This window comes from Triticum urartu, chromosome 5 (assembly GCF_003073215.2).
Source record: "Triticum urartu cultivar G1812 chromosome 5, Tu2.1, whole genome shotgun sequence".
Taxonomy (NCBI): domain Eukaryota; kingdom Viridiplantae; phylum Streptophyta; class Magnoliopsida; order Poales; family Poaceae; genus Triticum; species Triticum urartu.
The window spans coordinates 336,613,180-336,637,106 of NC_053026.1; the positions used below are offsets into that span (position 1 = coordinate 336,613,180).

A 23,927-nucleotide genomic window follows, 5' to 3' on the forward strand; every position below is an offset into this window, starting at 1 on the left:
CTGTAACAGTTGACAGCAGGAGCAAAGCATGTTGAGAATGAAGGCCGGCAATGCCACGACATAATATTATACAAGTTCAACCAGCTGATCTCCAAGTGCTAGACTGTTTACACACATAAGCTGCCTATCTCATCATACAAAACAAAAAGGGTCGTGCCTTATATCAACACAAACAGTGGAGTGGAGTTCTGGCCGCTCAGCTCCTCCCAGCCTGTATGGCAGCCCGGACAAAATCATCACATTTCGTGTACCCGCTGGAGAACACGTCTGGCAGCGCCCCCATGACGTCGAAGGCCTCCTGCAAATCTTCAGACGAGGTCATGTCGTCGAGCCATGAGAGCAGGTCCTTTGATAGTCCCACCATCTCCTTCATGTTGCTCAGCCTTTCTTTCATCGTGGATTCCCACTTGCTGCTTGCTTCGTCTTTCTGGCTTGACTTGCTAGTCCCAGATGATTTGCCCTTCTTGAAGAATTGCTGCAGCTGCTCGACCAACCCAGTGTACACCAGCATCGACTGGACAATGGCAAAGAGCCTCTTGCCGTCGTCGTTTGGATCAGCGGACGAACCTTCGTCTGACCGGGCCGCGGAGGAAGTCGACTCGGCGGAAAGCTTGAGGGCGGATCGCCCATGCTTGTGTTGCATGTAAGCATGGTAGATGCCCCTCTGCAGGAAAGCGGGGCGGTGCTGTGTCCAGCTCTCGTAAGACTCAGACAGCAGAGAGTTGACCATCATAAACTGCACAGTTTCCTCCGGAGACCCTGGACTACCCCGAGCTCCAGGGGGAGAAGCTGAAACCCGACTGGGAGATTCTGAAGTTGAGAGAGAACTGGACAGGTAAGTAGAGATGGCCTTGGCCATCGAATGGCGTTGCTGGTTGGCACTTCCATCTACAAGATGAGAAGCCATCTGGATCATGAAAGGAAGAAACAGTGAATTGCTCTCCTTCCCCCCACCCTTGCAGTCGGTGCTGAAAGAAGCGCCTGTGGCAAACCTGGCCAGCATCTAGTAAAAACAACACAACAATTATCTGCAATTAGTCGTTTGTAAGATGTGAAAGAACAGAAAATCTATCCATGGAAATGTTAACAACAATTCAGTGAATTGCTAGGCCAAATTTTACGTTCCCTGAAGTCCCAAACCCAGTGTTTGCCTCTCCCCTTAGGTAACAATAGGGGAGACTAACTAGACAAGAATAATATTCACCAGATTTTCCATCCTTACAATAGCCATGTGGCCATGGATTTCAGTGTCATATTGCCATCAGATCACAAAATTACACGCTGTACAGGGTGTTTGGCAAAATAAAAAACAAAGAGTGTAGATTACACTAGATGTTTCAACTTTTCATTCAAGTAAAATAAACCAACATTTGTTAAAGAATATTTTCTCTTCAGTTTGGAATTGTTTTTGGAGTTCATCACCTATTCCATTTGTAGATGGTTTTCATTACTTGGTTTTGTTGACTCTGCACAGAATTTTGTAACCTTGCTGCTTTTTGTTAATATAACCAGTAGGGCTCTACCCAACTGTTATCGTACAAAAGAAATGGTGATAGTGCAAACCCTTAGATTCATTTCTTATATTGTTTTAAAAAGGAGATCAAGATAGCAACAGCCACGTACCAGAACAATGTCGTATGTCAACAACCGGAGACGACTTCCATCTGCCCGTCCTTGAGAATTCAGTTGGTCCCAATACTGATCGACACATCGGTTGTACTGCCCATGTGGAACAGATGGCCCCCTCAGCGGAAAGATACAATTACACAATGTCTCGTTGTTTCTCAGGGTAGCCCCATCCCATTCCTTTTTAGGAGTCTTCAGTGCAGCATCAGCTCGTTTGGCTTCCTGATGACATTGGTAGTGTATGATGTTGAAGTGGCTAACAGTAGTGAATACACAATCCCCACGGCCACTGCCAGAACTTGTTGCACCCAGGTTCACCCGTTTACTGAAAGCATAGACTCCTAACATGTCTGTTGGTCTTAAAGTATACCCTTCTCTACAGACCATACAGGCCAGCCCTTCTTCCTCTTCTTCCACATCATCAAAACCTTCGATTATAGGCTGAGAGACAACGATACGTCTACCTCCATCCGAACCAAATTCTTGCCGCATTCCTAGCCCCTAGAGAGAAAGAAAGCAGCAAAATATGTTACTTTGTGGTGCAAATGTAGACATTGAGATCAAACAACAAAGCATAAACTACACAAATAAAAACAAGGAATAATCAATAGCCTATAATTTCAGTTCAAGATTCAACATGATTTTGCGCATTTGCAGAATAATCTTTGAAAAACAGGGTTAAAACAATCGGTTGAAACATAACAGCTGATGAAACTATATCTGTAGCGGTTACCTTAAGTAGTATTTCTCTTTTCTGGAGAGCACGGCGTCGCATCTCATCCCTCGTAGCATGCCGCAGTTCTTGAATCTTCCCCCACAGGAAGCCATCGCCATTATTTTCTTTGTTCGCTAGGGTGTCCAAAAGATTTTCTGCTCGTGCACCAATTTCGTTTTCACCAGGCACCCCTTCTAAAGCATGGAGAAGTGGTAAAATGCCTTCTTCATCGACACACTTCTGTGTAGGCAAATGACCCTTTGCAAGCCCTTTCAGCATTGATAGGATGAATGGAATAGATGGCAGCTTTAATCCAGCTGCCCATTCTGCACTAGTTCTAGAGCTAGCCAGCCCTGCAGAAGCAAATCTTTCCTTCAGATGCCCTAAAGCAGCTTTTGTAATGCCCTTCTCTAGAATGATCTCCTTCAGCCTCTCACCACATGAACTCGTCTTGAGTGATTCCGACACTCGAACAAAGTTTTCAACAGCAGATCTCTGCATTGATGCCTTTTGGCTTAAATTGTCATCTTTTTTATTCTCTTCATGCTGCTTCTGCAACCGGTCAAACTCACTCCAGTCCCTAAGGTAGGGCTCAAAATGTTCGACCAGAACTTCCATAGCTGCTGGCTCTCCATAGGTCAGGTAAGGCAAGATTCTGGCAACCATCTCCTCATTCCTTTGTTGCTTGTTTGATTTTTTGGTGCCTACAGGATGACATAACCTCTCCAAAAACATGAGAACAATTTTTTTGGCCTGCTCACACGCACCAGTCTCCTCAACACTAGTTGTAAATACACTTTGCGAGATACTTATGTCACTCTCATTAGCTTCCAATGTAAGGCTTTCTACAATTAATAGAATACCCTCGGCTGGTTCCATTGCATCTACTGAGAACGCGCGCCTGGCTGTCTCAAGTAGCAAACCAAGGGCACCCAGACGTAGTAAGGCACATCTATTTTCACGGATTTTGCAACAATACTTGAGAAGGTTAAGAACTGAAGCCAACTCCTCCTGGTTAGATCTTAACTCGTCATCACGTAGGCTCTGGCAAAAAGAAAACTGGGATTCAATAAAAATAACAGAACTGAAGCATAACAGTTGAATAAATGTAAACTTTTTCAACTTCATGACACTGCACTTGAGGGACAAGAAAACCAAAAGTATTGACACAACATACCTGAATCATGCTTAATATAATTTCCAGACCTCCACATTCCCTAACAGCACCTGATATGGCAAATTCAATTTCAGGATCTTGTGATTCCTCCCTTTCTTCTTCTAGCTCTTTAATCATGGGCTCAGTTGCTTCACCATCTAAACCCTGATCAGGGAAAAAAAATCGACACAACAGCGAATGATGTGAATAAATCTGGATGTATATTAATCCAAGAGGAGGCAGAAAATCAAACCATGCACAATCCTTAACTAGTTTCAGACCAAATAGACTATCCTCAAATTACTGAATTACTCAATACATGTACAGCAATATGATTTACCAATAAAAGGTAAAAGCTATGATGGAACACTAGGCATGTATATAATTGTAATGTGCACACAATACGGTTCAAAGGTTTCGCGCTTCACAGTTTTTAAAAGAGAGATTTGGTGCTTCACAGAGGACACGATTAAACATTTTCCATAGTAATGAAAATGCTCTTGGCTCGACATAGCCTCAATGCAGGGGTAAAGGTTAACGCAAACTTGTATATGGCCAAGGAGCAGCGCATGGAAACAAGCATCAAGATATCAAAAAACTGCTACAACTAGCAAGGTGCTACATACGCGGTAAAGAATTTAAGGCAACAAAAAATAAGTTAAACCCTCGTAATGTACCTGTAGTCTGTAGGTTACCGTCATTGGTGGGCAATCTCTGACAGATGACATAGCAGAGAGTGTACTGGCACTCGACAAAGAATGCTGAGTTTGGCCGTGGTGCTTTCTCCACACTTGCTCATAGACCTGGGAGATGCTAAGATCAAGTGAAATTATATTCCCAGCAACCAGTAATTCCATACCATAGTCATCCTCTATAAGTCCAATCAAATCAAGTTGCCGACATATTTTGTTTTTCACATCTCTCATTAGTGGGCCAATCTCCACACTGGAGTATGGACTCTTTGTCATGGAACCCCTGATGAACTCTTCTTGAGTATGTGACTTGTTTAAAATCAAAAGGTAAACAGGCTCTGGTTTCACTGGGCAAATCAAATCACAGAGTTGCTCCAAAATAAACTGCAAAAGAGCATGATCACAATTAAGTTGCATTTTATTATGAGTGTTGATAGGAACAGGAAAAGAAGTTAAGCACAATATCCAAACAAAAATAAATGTGTGTGCTTGTACCAGAGATGTCCGTCTCTTTTTCTCCTTCACATGCTTCTGCAATCCAGAGATGCAAGCACGAATAAATTGGCGTTTGTTTGCAGTACTCTCTATAAGTAAACTATCAAGAAGGTCTTTCAAAAGCCGATTGCAGTCATTGATTAACTTCGTCTTCTGCACAACTAGCCCACGAATAACCAAGAAGGCCTCAAGCACCTCAGACAGTAACTTGTCACTCATAAATCTGCAACATGGAGGAAATGTAAATACAAGATGGTGGGATTCCAAATGAGAATATATTGAGATTTACCTTGCTCTAATATTGGGAATTTCGAGAAATTTATTCAGGAGCTCCACAAGTTTATGAAGAATGAATCCTTGTGAGATGTCAATGCTAAGGCTTCTCTCCTGCGATTCAACATTGTACACTTCTTTTGTTATCAGGGAACACAGTGTGGCTAAGCAACCACGAACAGTTAAGAACAGACGTGAAGCCTCTGAATCAATCATTGTCCCCAGTAACTCAAAGTACTCTGCTGCACTCTCACCAGCTGACAGTGTCCGAGGAAGTAAAGACATGAGCAAGTTCAGTAACTGAAACTGTCTGGAAGAGTTTGACGGGCATAGCAAGCTTATAAGAGTGCATATCTCAGATCTTATCGACTGAGAACAGGAACTTAAAATCAAGTCTGAAACCCAGGAGCCCAAGGCAAATTTTGAGAAATCGCTTTTAGATGACTTCCGACATGCACGACGCTTCCATCTGAGTCCATATTTCAGAACAAGGTAATCTGATTTCTGCGAATCATGACGTGCTTTCTGTACTCCTTTCACTGCCTGTGATACTTTGTATTGCCTCCTCACAAAATCCAGATATGACGCACCACTCTCCCATTCTGAATAGCTCAGCAGTGGCATATCCTGACCTCTTCGACTACCATCAGGACTTTTTCCAGATATATCAGACTGAACCTTGGAAGAGGATACATTAGTTGCCAAGTGACCTGTGGTATCATCATTCTTCGATTGCAACATCAAGCCAGATTTTCCCGCACCTGACTCCTTGTCCCCAGCATCAGATTTTGGAGGTGTGCAAGCCTGAGAAATTATTCTCAGACAAGGAAGAATAATATGCTCTGAAATTGCAGGGTGCTTTGCTCCAACTTTAATAGAAGAGAACAAAAGCTGAAAGGCAACACGTAACCTCGCTTCCCAAAACTCATCTACAAGGGCACATGTCTCTGAAAGTAGCTGTAACTCTTCTCGTGTTGATTGTGCAATATCCATGGAGCGATGGTGCTCAAGACAATACATTACCTTCTTCTGAATCAACTTGTCCAGTTCCTGGACTGCATCTGCATCACCTTCAGAGAATGAAGATAGCACAGCCCTGGCAAGAGTGCGTGAAGTTCTAGGGCCTTGATGAATGTTGTTTTCAAATAACTCAGATAAAATGCCAGTGCTGACAAGTTGCTTCCTGCAGTTTGTGTGTTTGGATAGCACTTGTAATAGCTCTAGGCATTGCGTAACAAACGTAGTACTACATCCATAGCAACTACTTGGAGACCTTGGTATTGAAAAGGCTGGCAATGCATTGGCATCATTAGAACTTTTCTGGTGCAGATATGCCATTAGAACACGGCGCAGTCCTTGTAGCGTCTGAACACTTTTGCTGACTGAGTCGAAAGCTGCTTTGCATTTTTCACCATACAGAACACCAAGAAGTGCAATCTTGCGATTTACCTTGCAAGTGGGACCAGGCAAGGACACCATCATCTGCTGGACAGCATCTTTCTGTTGTGAATCTATCTCCTGTTCACCTATGCTGGATACAAGTTTGATGAGAGGCTTCTTAAATCCCATCAGTTGCTGGTATCGCCTATGAGCGTTTTCTGACTCTGACTCAATTGCTGCCAATCCTTTTCTCATATCATCATCGTTTTCCATGTTATCAAACGAGAAGCTTGGTTTTGCCATGAAATGGAATTCAAAACGGCCATATTTACTATATCCACACTCGTTGCAGAGAAAAGAGTCAAGGTTTTCATAGTTAATATTTCTACATTGCCTGCACTGATATGCATTTTCATGGCAGTTGCTACAGATTCCATGCTTATCAGTGACAGACCTGCTGCACCGTGGGCACTGCAATGACTCGAGTGAAGAAGCTTGGAGATTTTCATAAAATGAATCGAGCTCAATCATGAAATTGCATGCTGTTATTGGAATGGGGAATTCAACCTTCAATTCAGTCTGATTAAAAGTAAGATGGCAGCTTTTGGCCCGTTTCCACAAAGACCAATTATTCTTCAGCTCAGACAAATCTGTTACAGGCCTGTTGTTGTAATACAGGTTCAGCACTTTCACTGACTTGGACTTACGTGCATCATAAACATTCATGGTCACTGACTGTATAGTAAAGCTTCCAGTACATTTTACTATTATCCTGTTGTCAGTAAATTTGGTCTCAGACTTGAGGCTTTCAAGCTTCATTCTTGAATACGGAACATCTGGACAGCTACAGGTCACACAAGGCTCACTCTCCAAATAATAGCCATCAAACTCCACTAAGCAACTCAGCGTATTGTATATACGGGAATTTGGATGGTTTGCTAACAGCTCATTCTGCGAATGGAGGGTGTCAAAAATGCAGCTTATTACATCAGATGTTAAACACTTATTCAGAAGTTCAGCTTCATTCTGCTTTGCACTAGAGTCATTTGCTTTTCCTAGTAAACAGGTCATGAGGTCAGTGTACTCAATGATGTTCTGGCCATACATGGGAAGATATTGCACCTTCTGCAGTAGAACTTTCAACATTGTTTCCTTAAACAGGTTCTTTGCATGGTACCATAGTCCAAATAAAACACATTTGGCCTCATGGCGGACACTTCCTGAGTTCCATTCTAGCAAGAATGTGTCAACAAAACGCTTCAACACATCCCCTTCCTTGTCATTGAACCCTTCCACAGCCTGATCCATGTCCATGCATGATTTCTCCGAAGTGCCTTCCGAAGCATCATCACCTTTCCGCTTCTTCTTTGAATCTGAAGATTGTGAACCAGTTCTTGTAGAACCTCCAAGATCCCCACTTTCTGTTTTTTGTACAGTTTGATTGACATCTTTCCCTGAGTGGAAGGCCAAATTCAGGAGCTTGAGAGTCTGAATAATACACTCTTCACTGAAATAATAAATGTTGTCCATCAGAAAAGGAAGAAGATCCATGTGCTTCAAGCAGAACTTCTGCCAATTTCTGGGCCTTGCTGAAGCCACATCACAAAGAGTAGACAAACATTTTATAAGCTTAACACTTCTCTCATATGGCACAGGATTTCGAAAACCTCCAGACTTGTTAATGATTTTATGAAGTTTCTTGACTTCATGGGAATATTGCCACGAATCCCTAACACTGTAATAGTGAGTCTTGCTGCCACACAAATGAAGGAATAGCCTCCTTGCGTATCTACGAACAAATGTAGTATGTGGGTTGCTAATATAACTGCAGAGAACATCCTGGTACCCGTCCAACTTGAGATCCTTAGCGTTGGGAACCTTGTAGCTTCTATCCTTTTCAGCCGATTTCTCCTTCTCCGGCCGAACCATGCTATATACTAGCCGGAAAGTATTCTCCAACAACAATTTGTTGTAGTCCATGAATAGATCAGTCGGATGAGATTTGGCATATGAATCAGAAAAAAAGGGAGAGAAGTTTCCAGCTGGTAGCTCTCTCCGCACTGTCAATAGGGATCCACATCCTGAACCAGAACCACCTTCTCCATTTGTGGATGATGACTTGAAAATATGAACAAGCTGTTGCAGTATGTCCATTAAATAATTCAGAAATGATTGTTGCCTGAGGGCAGAGCAAGCACGAATTAACTGAGAAGCAAATTCATTTTTATCCTTGTCATCACTGGAGGACGAGGGGCCTGTCGTTGACACTGGAACCTGAACATGACCTTTCTCCGTCAAATCAGAGCTTCCACCAGACTTCGAATGAGAGCCATCACTCCCAGGCTGATGCCAGTTACGGAACATGAGTGTGAAAAACATGAAAATAAGGATAGATACTTCTCCAAAAGAACATCGTGTTTTGGCAGGAAATGGTTTACTTATATTGATTTCATCCATGAGCCACTTGACAAATTTTTCCAAATCAAAATATTCTGGCTTTGAGCTATCCATGAAAGGTCCACCAACTGCAGATGAAAGTCTATAGAACAACTGCATTATAGGTATGGCTTGAGTGCCAGCTGTGGTCCCCATCCAGCCTCTGAGCTCTTCAATTAGACAACTGAGTAGTAGGGAGTTAACGGCACGTTTGGATGCAGAAATTGAAACCGTCCTTTGGTCTGTCATGGACCCAGGGAAATCTGCAGATCCACTTGCATCCAGTACATGAATTGGTGACTGTGAGGTCTGGACACTTCTATCAGCAGCAGGAGGAACACTGGTATCTGCTAGCTCATCAATAGAGAAATGAATATCACTGCCCTCACCTCCAAATGTATCAAGTTCAATTGTTACTGCTGACATAGGATGATCTTTTGAATGCGGTGCAGGTAGACGATCTGCATCAAGTATCTCATAGCATGTTTCACACAAGTCAAAGTCTGGACATATGTTGCAGTGCCACCTTTGCCTAAGTATTGGAACTGTGGAACAACCATCACAACAGTACTGCACTGACGATGTGGCAGGATCTTCTTCAATCATAACCTGGGCATTTCCACTAGCGGGATTCATAGCAGAAGCACTTGCTTTTGCATGATTATCAGAGCCGTCATCATTAGCTATCATTGTCTGCTTTGGGAAAGGAACTTGTAGAAATCGTGATGAAATAGCCAAACTGAAAATAAGAAACAAAATTTAAGCTATCGGGAAGACTACAAGAGCTGATAGCAATAAAACAAAAACTGGGAAATGTCAATGGACATGCAAATACAGAAAGATCACCTGCTAGAAGTCTGAACAGCCTCGTATGGAGCAAATAGTAGCTTCTTCAATAGAGCAACTGCAGGTGCCACTGAAACACCAGACTTTTCATTTGTATGCAGAGACAAGCATTCAGCATAGCTATAAATAAATTCCACACAAGGTATAACAAGATTATTTATCATTTGAGTATCTGGCCTGTCTAAATCCAAAATGTCCCAGAAAACTTGCATTAGACCGTCAACTAATTCTGTACCTGCAGAAGGCAAAGATAAGCTATTAATCTCCACAATGTATAAAATATGCCAAATTTACAGGCCATAGTTTAATTAAAATATGATTCACATTCCTAATACCAGGCTGTCACTTTTAATCAAAGACAACATCAGCAACAGTTACTACCAAAACATCATTGCAATTACACATAATTCAAACGGCATGTCTACTCATATTATCGATAAGAATATTCTTCCGTGACATTTAGCAGAGCACGTCTTATTCTTAGAACAGAAGTGAAGAAGGTAGAAGAATCAACACAAAGAAAGATGTGTTGTCGCATTAGAAAAGTGCCTTTCATATTATTTAGTGCATCCTGCACCAGATGAACAGCAACCTCGCTTTACGTTAACTGGCAGCCAATAGGTTAATTAGCAAAAGAACCAAGGGCATTGCCTTGGCTGTTTAAGTACTATCATTTGAACATGTATAACTAACCAATAAAAAATAGCTAATATCTTTTAGAACTGCCCCCCCCCCTGGTTGGTAAATACTCCATAACCAACTTGAGTATGCGGTCCACACCACAACACAGCAGAAGCGAACTGGCCCTTCCTTCACATACATAGTGTCTGAGTCTAAATTGCCAACTTCATGCCATAAGAATGTTTATGTAACGTACCTAAGTATAACAACCATAAGAACATAGTAGTTACAGGAATATCTTTCTGGTTTAGGAACAAATCCTGGAACCCACCGGGAGTAACCAGCCAGTCTCCCAACTGTAAGAGAGATTTTCCTTTCATGTTTTCACAAATTATGTTGTTTCAGCTGGATCATATGAGCGCCAATGGGAACAAAAAGGTTATTGCTGCAATGACCAATGATGGACCTCATCATGGCCAAGGCTGGCCACTGGAGGATTAGCCCTGGTGTGTGTTGTATATGTTAATTGAATTTACGTCCCCTTGGCTTGTTGCCTCGAGGGGGTGATCTCATATTATGAATGTGATTTTCACCTTGATGACAAGATGTGCAAAGCTTTTGCATGCTCTTTAAAGAAACAATCCATCAAAATGGCATCAATTTTTGTTAACCAAGTTACCTATTTAAACCCCAGTAATCACAGGGATCTCCAATTTGTTGCCATCAACTTTTGGAACACTAAAATTTACTTTTACTTTTTTTTAATCACAAGGATCTCCGATTTATTGCCATCAACTTTTGGAACACTACAGATCACTTTTACTTTCTTTTAAACACGACAGATCACTTCTACTAGCATCAAAAGTAACCAAGTATTTTATGCATCAGGCTTTTAAAGAGAAACACTTTAGCATCACAATCACAACAATACAACAAAGTGGCTATTTGAGAATGTTAACATACAATAGGTAAGAATTTTAGAATTTGTTGCATAACCTAATCCCAACAGTAGGAATGACGTGTTTTTTTGGTGCAGCCTTGTACAACTTTGGATCTAAGTTTATTGATATACACTAGCAAATTATAAGTATCATATTACCAAAATAACCTTTTGTGACAAGTATGGCAATGCCAATTTTCATGTGTTATATTGATCCTTATAAGTAATAAATGGTTCACGCACTGGAATGGATAAGGAAAATAAACTTCTTTTTTTCACTAGTTGGGGCCATAAGAATTCACAAACATCAGACACGGAAGGAGTCCTCTGTATTAATTAAGTGCAGAGTAAGAATCCCTACCATGATTCTCAAGAAAAGATGCGAAGTTTAATTTCCTGTGCAAAGCAACTTTGGAGACTGTATGGATCTGGGCAATAAATTCTTTTATCACCCAGCTAGATGCAGCTCCTCCAACTCCTATTCTTGAAGTAATTGCTGGAAGTGACTTTATCACTCCCAAAAGGCGCATAGTGTCCTTAACCTGTGCAAAAATTAAGAATAAAATCAAAAGAGTGACAGCAGAGTAAGAGGGAACGAAAGCCCGTAATATTAGGATTTTGCATAAAGATAATCAAAACTTACATGATAGTACACTTCCTTCTTTGGGAATACAGCCTGAAGGACACGGCATGCAGCAGAATGCAGCAGAGGCTCCCTGTCGCTTTGAAATATGGTTTCCAACAAAGCTCTGCATTTTAGATTATCAAGTTCCATGTCTGCATCAACCGTGTCAGTGCAGCAGCTTGTTTGGCAAAGCAGATAGATCCGTGAGAGGATCCTGAGAGCATCTGCCAAAATCTGCTCCTGCATAGGAGCAGTTGGCATCGTTTGGGGTCTCTTTCCAGATTTCCCACCGGCAGTATTACCCATGACATGGGCTTCCATATCAAGTACAGCATCCATTTTCTCTTTCCACCCAAACTCATCTTTAGCTCGACCATAAACTTCAATAGAATCTACCCTAGGCATAGATGAACCATCGAATGTTCGGCCAACTGTAATTGTGAATTCTTCATCAGCCAGAAGTGATTCTGCAGTAGTAAATGGAATATCATACCATGATCGCATGCCTTCATCAAGCTTAACAACTCTGTGAAACATTGTGATTTCAGACGGGATATTGCTAGCCGATGTGTTACCCACATGGATTCGACAACCAACCATTACAAGATCAGGATTCAGATTTGAAATAGATACCTACAGCCAAATAATAGAATGCAGATAAGTAACTGAAACGTCTGTTACAGGGTAGCAGAAAAATATAAGCAGTTGGGCAATAGCATGGGTGAAAAATTCACAGTAGTCACCACTTGGATTAACAGGTCAGTAATTCCTACCTTGAAGCCAGCAGATGTCAGGCTCTCTAAATACCCATCATCTGAGGTCAGTCTCTGCTTGATGCTTTCAGAATCACCACTTTTGGTTGTATCACTACTAAATTTGACATCAGACGTGATGCAAGTTGTCTTCTCAAAAAAGTCAAGAGGAAATTCTGGTTTGGTGCCAGCATAAGCTCTACTGGTGAGGATACTGCTGCCTAACTTCTTTGTTTGTTCTGCAGTAAGGCTCACTGAACTATCACCTCCACTAGGTGTATGCGAGTAAATATGAAGGCTTCCATCATCATATAAAAGAAGACAATGTGTTTTATCTTTGGATAAAGGCTTATATGCCGCAACACCCACCACTGGAGAATTTGAACCAGTACCATATCGCATGTTTTGTGCACACAGCTCATGAGGACCCAAAGACACAGCAAGAGGAGAATTTGATTTAAATTTTGATAGACAGGTAAGAGTTCCACTGCCAGCTATAAGCTCTCTCCAACGGTAAAGCCCAGCTGGTTTGGATTTACCATCTTGATCTTCTTCGCATACATATGATAGCTCAGTAACTGATGAAGAATCAGCATCTAAGCGCCCCATGAAAGTAGTGCCATCTTGATGAGACACGAATATAAGCCTGTAGGTTGATGAGAAGTACAATGATAATCCCTTGTGCATAGATACTGCATCTTTAACCAAGACTGTGTCAGTCAATGTTTTGGCACCAACATCGCCTGCCAATACAATATTGAGCCTATACAGAAGACCCCCTTCAGAAAGAACAAGTAGCACCAATTTGCCCATTGAAGAGGGAACAAGGGTAGCATCAACAATAACATCATCAGCCACAGTAAAATAATGCAATGGGCTGATGTTATCCTGCGAGAGATCATATATTTTCACAAACATGTTTGTTACCACCATGAGCTGTACCTGAGAACCTGAAACCCATTCCACACGACGAATGTAAGCTCCTTGCAGAGCAAGTTCTATGGCAAGGCGATCGGTTACTTCACCACGACTATTTAGTGTCAGTACTTGGCAATCCCCATATCCAGCAACAGCAAGGTAATGATCCTGTAATGGATTGAAGATCAGATGAACAATTTCAAAGCGGACAATGTTTCTGGAGAGTGGCTTCACATTTGTTTTGTCCGCTGTAATAGGGGCTGCAGTAGGCTGTCCAATGATTTGTCCCACATCAAATATAGCTACTTTATCCCCTTCTCCAACAGCAAGCTTGCCTCGACTGCTGGCAGTCAGCAATGATTTAGTAAGAGAACCATTAGCAAGATGTGACTTGAGTTCCCTTGAATTCGGATAATCAGCCTTTATCTTCAGATCCAGTGATCCGCTTTTGAAAGCTTTCTTTAGTTGGAATACATCAGAAGCTTGTGACACCAGCATATCACCTCCTAACAAGACTTTCCTATCTTTCAAAAGATTCAACTCTCTCTGGCTGAGTATTGTTGGAAGCAACTTCTTGCATAGTTCAAGCATTCGAACTTCAATAGCAAGATTTTTCAGAAATACAGGGAGCCCATCACTAAAGCCTTTTGGCACAGATAACTTGAGGGAAGTATCAGCATCAGTTGAAATGTCATCTTCAAAATCAGAGCCACTATCTGCGACCTGTTCCAGATCATCGTGATAAGGCAACAATGGCTGGAAGCTGCAATCGGCAGGTGCTGGTGCAGTGGATGTTCCAGTAAATTTCCGAGGTTTCAAGCACTGGCAGTTGCTTCCTCTCACACCACCAGCGCCACAATCACAGAAGAAACGGCTTGAGCGGGAATAAACAACACGGTGACCCCGATGGCACACCTTGGCACATACAGAACAGCAACCTTTGGAAACAGTCAAATCACATGTATAGCAGAAGTACCAATGCTGTTCCATAAAATTACTACCACTGGATGTAAATGTGCACACTTTGGATGCTAGTGCCCTTTCACTGTTTCCATCCTCTTCATCATCTCTATCCATGCTCCCCAATTCCCCATCAGATGTTCCATCATCTTCATCTTCCTCACCAGAACTAGCATCACAATCAACAGCAGAATTACTTTCTTGATTGGTGCGAAGAACTAGGTTCTCTGGATTCTTCAACTGCTTTGGTATGAGAGATCCTGAACCACAATCGTTGCCAGAATTTTTAGATGAAAGCCTCTTAAGGGCAGTCCTATTTAATCCAGCCTCGCCAAACACTGACTCCACAAAAGTAAACAGAAACTTCAAAGTATGAAGCAAACCCTCATTACCAACCATCGTCTCCATCAGCATCAGTGTCTTATCAAATAGCTGTTTGAAATGTGATTCCTCACTCGACAGCTGGACAAGAAAATGGAAATACGCTTTGGCAGTTTGGAGATCACATGACAAAAATGCTCTATCAAGTAACAGTAGCATTGCACCAAAGAGATGATGTTGAAGTTCTTTGGCCAATGTCTCAGACGAAGGGCAGATAAGACGCATAAGAAAATCCACTGATGATTCTCTTAGGGTTGTTGAACCCACTGTAGTACCACTCTCACTTTCAGGTTTCAAAGGATGACCCAAAATTCTAAATTCTAACCAAGATGAAAATGAGGACACCTCCAATCCAACAAATTTATTTTGCAACTCCACCTTAAGGGCGGGACAAATGCCAGCACCTAAAATATCCGTGAACAAGTGAAGGATTTTTAAATTAACCTGCTCAGACTGGCATCTGTCCAACATATCAATAAAGACTGATATTTCAGCATGCTCGGGAGCAAAGAGACTGCTTGCTCCTTCAGGCGCACCTTCTGCATCACCAAGGAAGAATTTAAATACATCTGTTTTTGAACGAATGTCCTCCACTAGATCAATAATGGTAGAAACCAGAATTTCTTCTGCCCCATGGTCGATGCTTTCCTTTGAGTTGATGTCAGCCAGGAACCCTTCTAACTGCTTCAGGGTAAACAGGTCAATGTATCCAGCTAGATCATCCCTGTAGTTGATTAGACTCATAAATATAGAATCACACTGTCCATAAATGGATTTGAATATTCGATCAGATCTAACAGTCATCACCATTCCAAGTAGTTTGGAAATAACACTCACATCAACTTGATCTCTGTCTCCTGGTTGCATGATCTTTATGTATCCATCAAAGGTGTGTATGATGTCATGTATTACGAGAATGCAAGAAAGGAGAGCACTGTTGCTAGAAGCGTAATCTGATGGAAATCCATGTAACAGGCACTTCAAGGGAAAACAATTTTTCTGTACTTCACCTAGCTTTGTAGCAACTCCATCTATCCTTGATGGAAGATCACATATACGTTCCAGCACTGCCATGTCAGAACCAATTTTATCAAAAAGGAGATGATGCTTGGATTTGTCAAAGGCAGAATGCTTAAGCAGCAAAGAAGGATAACAATGATCCTTAGAAGGCCTTTCTCTATCAACAAGTGAGAGATATGCTTCCCTGAAAGTACGAAGATAGGTCTCCAAAAGAGATGATAAAATATTTAAACAATGTCCACTATTTTCACTTATGTATGTCACCAAACTCTTTCCAAGAACAGATTGCTCTCCATAAAAAACCACCTGCTTTCCATATGAGTCCACATCAGTTTTTTCACTTGCTTGGTTCCTCCAAACACCAATATTGATGAGAGAGAGAATAAAAGAAAGCCATGCTCCTTTCCTGGAAAAATCCCAAGTTTCCAGCATGCTTGAAGCATTGAGAATCTCAGAATTCAACAACTGCAGGAATCCAAATACTACAGACGGCAGGTTGGCACCCACAAGAGACGAAGCATCATCACTTACACTGAGAGCAAATGTGAGGAAGAAATTGACATTTACAAAATCAGGTTTGGACAGATCAACATTCTGAAGGAGGGTATCATTGCCATGATAACCTATATCAGCAAGAGTGCTCCAGCAAATCAGAAATACATATCTTTCAACGATGAGATCATCAGCCAGTTCGGGTTTCATATCCCTCCAACTACCAAGTATTTCTGAAATGGTTGCACTTAAATCAGCCAAGTTCAAGCCTAAAGCTCCAACAGCGGACTTATCAAAATAGAACTCAGCATGAGCAGGAGTCACATCAATCAATTGCGAGAACAGACTACTAGCTGTAGCATACTCCTTGACAGTGTCCATGAGTAAACCCTCCACAATAGCAGTTGCAAAGGATGGCAAGCAATCATTCATGGAACGTGGCTGCTCTTCCTTCACTTGGATATCCCGCATCCTGGATCTTAATCTCATAAACAACCATGTTGGGCGTGTCTGCGGATATAACAGAATATGTCGCAGCACGAGCAGAAGTCTTGAAAGGACTAAAGCCCATCTTGTGAGTCCAGGTGCATTTTTCCCAGGTGGATAATGTTTCATTTTTTCTAAGGAAGAAAGCACAATGCTAACCAAATCAGACTTTTCTGACCCAGTGGTTGAATGAAACGCCACCAACAGAATTTCCAGATGAAAGGCACAAGGCAGAGTTTCACAGAACTCATTAAAATTCAATGAGCTGGATGACTTGTCATCTGCCTTCTCCAAAAGATAACCAACATATTGAACAAAAACTTTTCTTCCCAGAATATATGCCGAGTTTGTCCCAGAGATAATTGCACGGGCAACTAGAGCAAGTGTATAGTTGTTATAAGTGTACTTCCCGTTCTCAACATTAAACACTTTCTCCACAAGGTCTTCTCTTAAAGAAGCAGGACACTCATCAGAAGCAAGGAACATTTGTAGAAATTCAAAACAGGCCATGTTGATGTGCAGTAGGCTAGTCTCCATATGGTGAGATGATGTGTTTTCAGCACTGCTTTCGTCAGGAAGACAAGCTTGGCACTTAAGTATTGACATAAATTGTTCCAAATGATCTGTATGAAACTTCCCGCAAGCATCCATATATGTAGCATTGCACCATTCAGGAGAGAAGATGCATGTTTTCATAAAGCATATCAAATCAGCAGCTAGCTGAATAGGCCCATGCTGGCTGCTTGATGAAACACTCCCAAGAGAAGTCGGCTGTTCAACACTATCAGCTACTCCAGTAGAGCGGGCTTCAGCAAAGAGATTCCCAAATAGTGCGTCTTCCTCGTGACTGGCCACAGACTCCACCTCTGACACACCGGCTTGTTTAGTGCAACTTATCTGCGGCTTCTCAAGTGCAGTCATTGATTTTACTCCTTCTTCATGGAGGAAAAAGATGAGATGCACCAAATCATCCAACCATTGCTCTTCTGAAGGGAAGATAAACTTCAGATACTCCTCACATGTGTATTTCTTCAGCAATGGCACCACCACAGAACGAGCTCGACAAGACAAACCATCAATCTCAGAATTGCATGAAGAATCTAGAACATTTTTGCAAGATTCGTCCCTGTCAACACGACTTGTCCATCTTTTGGTGCTTTCAAGAAGCTTTAGCACATATTGCACGGTATGAGGAGAGTAAGCTAATGGGGGTACTAAGCAAGAACCAGATTTTTCATATCTCCATGTCTTTGTACTAAATATGCCCAGAAGGGAAGCAAGTATGCATACTTGTACAGTACAACAAATATCACTATTGCAGAAGACAATTTGAATCAGCTGTAGGAATTCTTCAAGTATTTGCAGCAACATAATTCCGACACCATCTCCAGAAAATACTCTGTCATGGTTAGAGAACTTGAACTTCAGCCCAAACAAGACCGGCAGACTATTAGCACACCTTGCTACTGAGCATAACATCATGGTATCAGAAACGTCACAGGGGAATTCCATTGCGAGACCATGGGCTAACTTCAAGATTCTTTGGGTAAAAGACAATCTCATGTTAAAATTGATATCTTCTATAACTTCCAAAGCTGGAGATTGACATAGCTTCTGAATCAATGTTAGAAGGCGGGGTATGCAGTGTAGATGCACAACTGCAAAATGTTGTGCTATTGACACCATGGCACTAGGAGATGCAGCATGCAGTGATTCAGAGGTCTCTGGAATAGCATAATTTTGCTGTAAACACTCTGGTGATAAGGTCAAACGAAACCGTTGCAGATCATCTCCACTATTTGAGCAGTTGAAGCCTGATAATCAATCGTCAAGAATATACAAACATCAGCAAATGAAGCATCAAAAGCGTATAGAACCTTGAACCGCATTTTCACAGACAAGATCTGAAACTCACCTTTTAAATAGCAGAAATATTTGTCCTGTGGGCTCACGCGCTCAGATTCGACTGGGACAGATGACCACTGCTCGATAACGTCGTGTATATTGCTGGGCTCCAACGAGTAAACCTTGCTAGGAGACCCGCTAAGCAGCACAGATTCCATGAAAAAGGCAACTTCATTCTGAAAAGATGTGAAACATAATGAACACAAATGGTTGCTACTGAGAATGCGCGATAACACAATCCAAGAAAGTGCAAGTTAAGGGAACTCTGCACATTTGACAAAATACTGAATCAACTCTGCACAATACAAAATGCTGCCACCATCTCACAATAATAAGATCACAGCAAGGTGAACTTTGTGTGGCCAGAATAAACATCCCCTTCAATTAAAATCAAGACGAAAGAACTTACCAGTAAGCCAAAGTCATCACATGCATATGATGATTTTTCGAGATATAGGAGACAAAACTCCAAGGACCTCTCCGCAATCTCCACAACTGTTGACTCCACTTGCTCCACTGATAACAAGATTAGAAAGAAAACAAAGTGAGAAGCAGATCAAATATTTGCTAGACAAAGTGAGAAGCCGATCAAATATTTGCTAGACAAAGTGAGAAGCCGATCAAATATTTAAGCAAAATCAGAGGGAATGGTAAAAAGGAGGAATAACATTGGAGAAAGAAAATGCATTAATCAAAATCAGGTAAATGAAAAGCAACATTCGATTACAACAGTGCATGAACTGCAAGACACATTAGTACAACCACAATCATATTTACTCCCTAATCCCTACTGGCATCAGAAATAAGTTGAAGCCACACTAAGATCTGCTAAACCGGCGCCTTACAACCTAGGGATGAAAATGGAGTGGAAAGTTTCCGTTTTTCCGGAGCAAAAATGGAAACGGAGAGGAAATATGAAAACGGAAATGAAAATTTGTAAAACGGAAATGGATATGGTATTTTTTTTATGCAGAAACAGAAACAAAAACGGAATGGTGTTTTCCGGTGGAACACACGTGGAAACGGAACTTTCTGTTTCTGTTAATATGGAATTTCCGTTTCTATTATAGGCCCATGGCTGCTTTGTAGCCCAACTGCCAAACAACACACAATGACACAATGAGTAGAATGAACAAACTGTATCATTTGAGTACCAACTTTTACTACCACACACATGCTCAACTAGACCCTATACGGAATTGTCATGTACTACTACAATACTACCCTATGTTAACAACACAACCATATTATTTTGTAGCCATGTTAACAATTCCATCAATTTGTTTGTTTTTTGTTTGTATTTCTCCATGATTCAAGGGGGTTTTGTTTCCGTGTCCGCTCTGTATTCGCTCCGTGTTTGTTTCCGGTAGTATCTGTTTCTGTATTCGCTTCCTGGGTTTCTGTATCCGTTTCGCCTTCTGCAAAAAAATATGAAAACAAATATGGTAGCACCCAGTTCCGTCCGTTTCCGCGCCGTTTTCATCCGTATTACAACCTAGTCGGAGTAAAAGTAAATTCCAAATACAATACAAGTAAAGAAACAATAATTGCAAAGTAACATCAGAAGCAGCAGCATACTCCTAACTTACAAGAGCACTCACAACTTACTGGACAGCATCAAATTCATAAGGCAGGCACCAAGATGCTCAAAAGGGTAATGAAATGTATCAAAGCAGAATCCATCCATATGAGAGAAATAAGTATATAATACACACCTATCTCTTTAAGTACAACAGTAAACTCCACAAACAAAGAACAAAACAATATACTCCCTCTGTAAAGAAATATAAGAGCGTCTAGATCACTAAAGTAGTGATATAAACGCTCTTATATTTGTTTACAGAGGGAGTAGTAAACAAGGTACTATGAAACATCAAATCAGCAACAAGCTGGTCCAGAACCAAAGAAGAGTCTAAAAAGGTGCATCAAAAGCAAGTAAATTAAGATCTACAGGGATGTCTTCACATTTCATAAGTTTTCAGATGAGATGGATGAATGAATAGGAAGTCCAGTATGACTGAAATTGTTATTCCCTCCATCCGTTTTTAGAGGGTCTAATTTTCAAATCTCCCATACCAAGGCAAAAGCATGGAAGTTGGGAGTAATTTCAGGGAGTAGATTTTGGCCAACAGGATCACAACAAATAGCTGGCTAGCCGACGTTAAACTCTCGCATGCATAACTCATTAATGCATTAATCCTCTCGCCTCCTCACTGGATGCGGTTGCTAAGAGTTAACGTGGCTGCTAACAATTGGTTGATGCATGCAGAAAATTGATGGGAGAGGCCACACACAACACGCGAGAGAACTTTATTAATGGCTACATGCATGGGACAGCTAATTAGGACGAGTAATTATGGGAAAACGAAATTTGGGGTTATGCCCTGTATAAAGGGATGGAGGGAGTAGCAAATATTTGCACATTTGTGGAAGCCTCAGCATATCAAAAAACATGAAACCTGGTATTGGAAGTAGTGTTCACAGACGTAACAACAAGACAATTACAACTGTTAACCAAGACTAACCTAATTTGCTAATTTAGGCTTAGTAGAACTAAAACTGAGTACAGGAGGTGCGGTTTCAGTACAACTAGGCATGAGGAGGTTAGCCTTGGCGGGCAGGTGGTACCTCAGAAAGACACCTTTCGATATTTGGGGTAAATGTTGCAGAAGGATGGTGATATCAATGAATATGTGAGCCATCGAATCAAAGCTGGATGGATGAAGTGGCACCAAGCTTCTGGCGACCTCTATGACAAGAGAGTGCCACAAAAGCTAAAAGGCAGGTTCTATAGGACGGCAATTTGACCGGCAATGTTGTATGGCACTAAATGTTGGCCAACTAAAAGGCGACATATCCAACAGTTAGGTGTGGCAGAGATGTGCATGTTGAGATGGATATGTGGCCACACAAGAAAGGATCGGGTTTGGAATGAGGATCATACGTGAGAGAGTTGGGGCAGCACCGATCGAAGAAAAGCCTGTCCAACATCGTCTGAGATGATTTGGACATATACATCGCAGGCCTCCAGAAGCGGCAGTGCACAGCGGACAGTTAAAGCATGTTAATAACCAAACCTGACATGGGAGGAGTCCATTAAGAGAGATCTGAAGGATTGGAACACTACCAAAGAACTAGCCATGGACAGGGGTGCATGGAAGTTAGCTATCCACGTGCCAGAACCATGAGTTGGTTTCGAGATCTTATGGGTTTCAAACTCTAGCCTAACCCAACTTGTTTGGGACTAAAAGGCTTTGTTGCTGTTGCTGTTGTTGTTGTTTAGGAAACAGACATTCAGGCTTTACACCACAAGTTACTAGACGCAGATGATTCTTGCATAAGCTTGCAAATCTTTGGCCAAATACAGATACCTTGCTTGAAAAATAAACGGGACCCAAAAATAGCAAAACATAAGTTTCTACCAAATCAGTGAACAGTCACTATCTAGCCTATTTGCGCTGCCCTGCCAAATGTCAACCATCCTATCAGTCAATCAGAATCAGTTTGCTCTAAGAAGCACCTTTACCCGCCAAGCGCCTGAGCAATGCAAATAAGAAAAGCAGATCCGATACTACATCACTAGGCTATGAGGTCAGAATACGAGCCTGGCGCATGCATGCATCTGCGATTAGCTCATATATGAATCAGTTCATGGGAACTCATATATGAATCAATTCATGGTAGCCCACAGATATAAGCATCCATGACCTCACAGCACAAATAGTACTACCCAAGCTAAAACAAAAACATAAACCCAGACAAGCGTGGAATCCTCTCATGACACAGAAACAAGGTAATTGAAACAGAACAAGGCGAGTGAGGCTCGATGCATGAAACAGGAAGTGTGATGCAAGCAACAAGGCAGAAAAATCAGACTCGTACCCTACGATCGTGCAAAAAGGAAAAGGCAAAACAGCAAACTACCGCTGGAAAGTTTCCCAGCTGTGTAAAGCGACGAAACATGGAAGCTCTAGATCGATCAGCAGGAGAAAACCCGCTATGATTTGAGCAGACCAGTCCAAAGCGTGGCCCCAAGTCATCCAACCATTTTGCTCTAACGAGGCGAATCCTGCTCCCGAAAAGGGATTAAACAAGCGGAGGTTCGTAATTCGCAAGCCAATGCAGTCTGGGAGCAGCTGCAGCGCATCTCGCACCCGCGAAGCTCACCACTGCGAGATCGCACAGCCTACTGAGCAAATCCAAAACCCTCGACAGTAGCAAAGTAGGTAGCCGCCTCGGAGAAGGCCGAAACGCTAGCCGCCCAAGGGTTTCGGGGGATCGGGGTAGCTCACCGGAGGAGGAGAGGACGGTGGAGACGACGGCGCGGGCGGCAGCGAGGACGGCGCCGGCGCGGGCGGGCTCGGGCGGCGGGCCGGCGGCGAGGGCCCCCGCGAGCGCCTCGAGGCCCGCGCGGGCCGCGCTGGTGCGGAGGCGGCGGGCCGGCGGGTCCCGGTCGCCGGCGGCGGCGGGGCGCAGGAGGTCGAGGAGCGCCGAGATCTCCGCCGCCATCTCTGAGGGATCTCCGATCGGCGGCGGAGCCCTAGAGAGACGAGCTGGCGCAGGGTCGGATCGATCGCCCGGAGACGGCCAGGGTTTTTGCACTGCGTGTGTGTGCTCTAGAGAGAGAAAGGGAGGGGGGAGAAAGGGGGGAGATGGGGAGGAAGAAGACGACGCGATGGGCCGAGTGGCTTTCTCTTCTTTATTTTACACGGGTGGGGTTGGGGTTTTGGTTCGATTTCTTCATGAGTAAGGAGGGGCTGGATTCGTTTCATTAGACTCTGCTTAGCTGTGTGGTTAGTGGCCGCTCCTGGTTAAGTCGGTTCACGGTGATATTTTTATGGAGCTTTTTTGTTGTATGACCCCTGCGGAAAGGATGATAATATTTCTGGAACGGATGGTATTTCTATATTGCCCTCGGTGTGTTGTGTTCATATCTCCTCCTATTTTGTTACTTTTTTTTTAGGAGATCTCTTATTTTTGTTACTGCTCCCTCCATTCCTGAATATAAGCCTTTTTTGAATTCCAGTAGATACGGAGTAAAATGAGTGAATGTTTACTCTAGAATGTGTCTATATACATCCGTATGTAGTCTGTACTAAAAACTCTAAAAGGTCTGATATTTAGAAACGGAGGAAGTAGATCGTTGATGACAAGCTTTGTAGCGTCCATCTATTTTTGCAAGAGAGTAATATGATTTTTCATATATCT

At 42.3% G+C, this 23,927-nt stretch overlaps 1 protein-coding gene across 1 annotated transcript; it reads right to left on the reverse strand.

The window, feature by feature from the left end:
- Nucleotides 1-31: 31 nt before the first annotated feature.
- On the reverse strand, nucleotides 32-23,395 carry LOC125508896 (auxin transport protein BIG-like). Its single transcript, XM_048673692.1, has 14 exons — nucleotides 23,012-23,395; nucleotides 19,129-19,235; nucleotides 18,730-18,895; nucleotides 12,579-18,628; nucleotides 11,824-12,438; nucleotides 11,542-11,722; nucleotides 9,620-9,854; nucleotides 4,974-9,512; nucleotides 4,685-4,907; nucleotides 4,175-4,573; nucleotides 3,519-3,662; nucleotides 2,360-3,385; nucleotides 1,624-2,127; nucleotides 32-1,003 (listed from the first exon to the last, which is right to left on the reverse strand). Exons 1-14 carry the CDS (start codon nucleotides 23,226-23,228, stop codon nucleotides 197-199), a joined length of 15,213 nt encoding a protein of 5,070 aa, XP_048529649.1. The 5' UTR covers nucleotides 23,229-23,395; the 3' UTR covers nucleotides 32-196.
- Nucleotides 23,396-23,927: the final 532 nt, after the last annotated feature.

What these genes read in the sequence shown, in the direction of transcription:
- LOC125508896 (XM_048673692.1), bottom strand. Translation starts at nt 23,228, where the DNA reads ATGGCGGCGGAGATCTCGGCGCTCCTCGACCTCCTGCGCCCCGCCGCC. An exon ending in ATTCCCAATATTAGAGCAAG is followed by an intron (nt 4,908 to 4,973) that starts GTAAATCTCAAT and finishes TCCATGTTGCAG; the next exon opens with ATTTATGAGTGACAAGTTAC. An exon ending in AAAAGAGACGGACATCTCTG is followed by an intron (nt 4,574 to 4,684) that starts GTACAAGCACAC and finishes GCTCTTTTGCAG; the next exon opens with TTTATTTTGGAGCAACTCTG.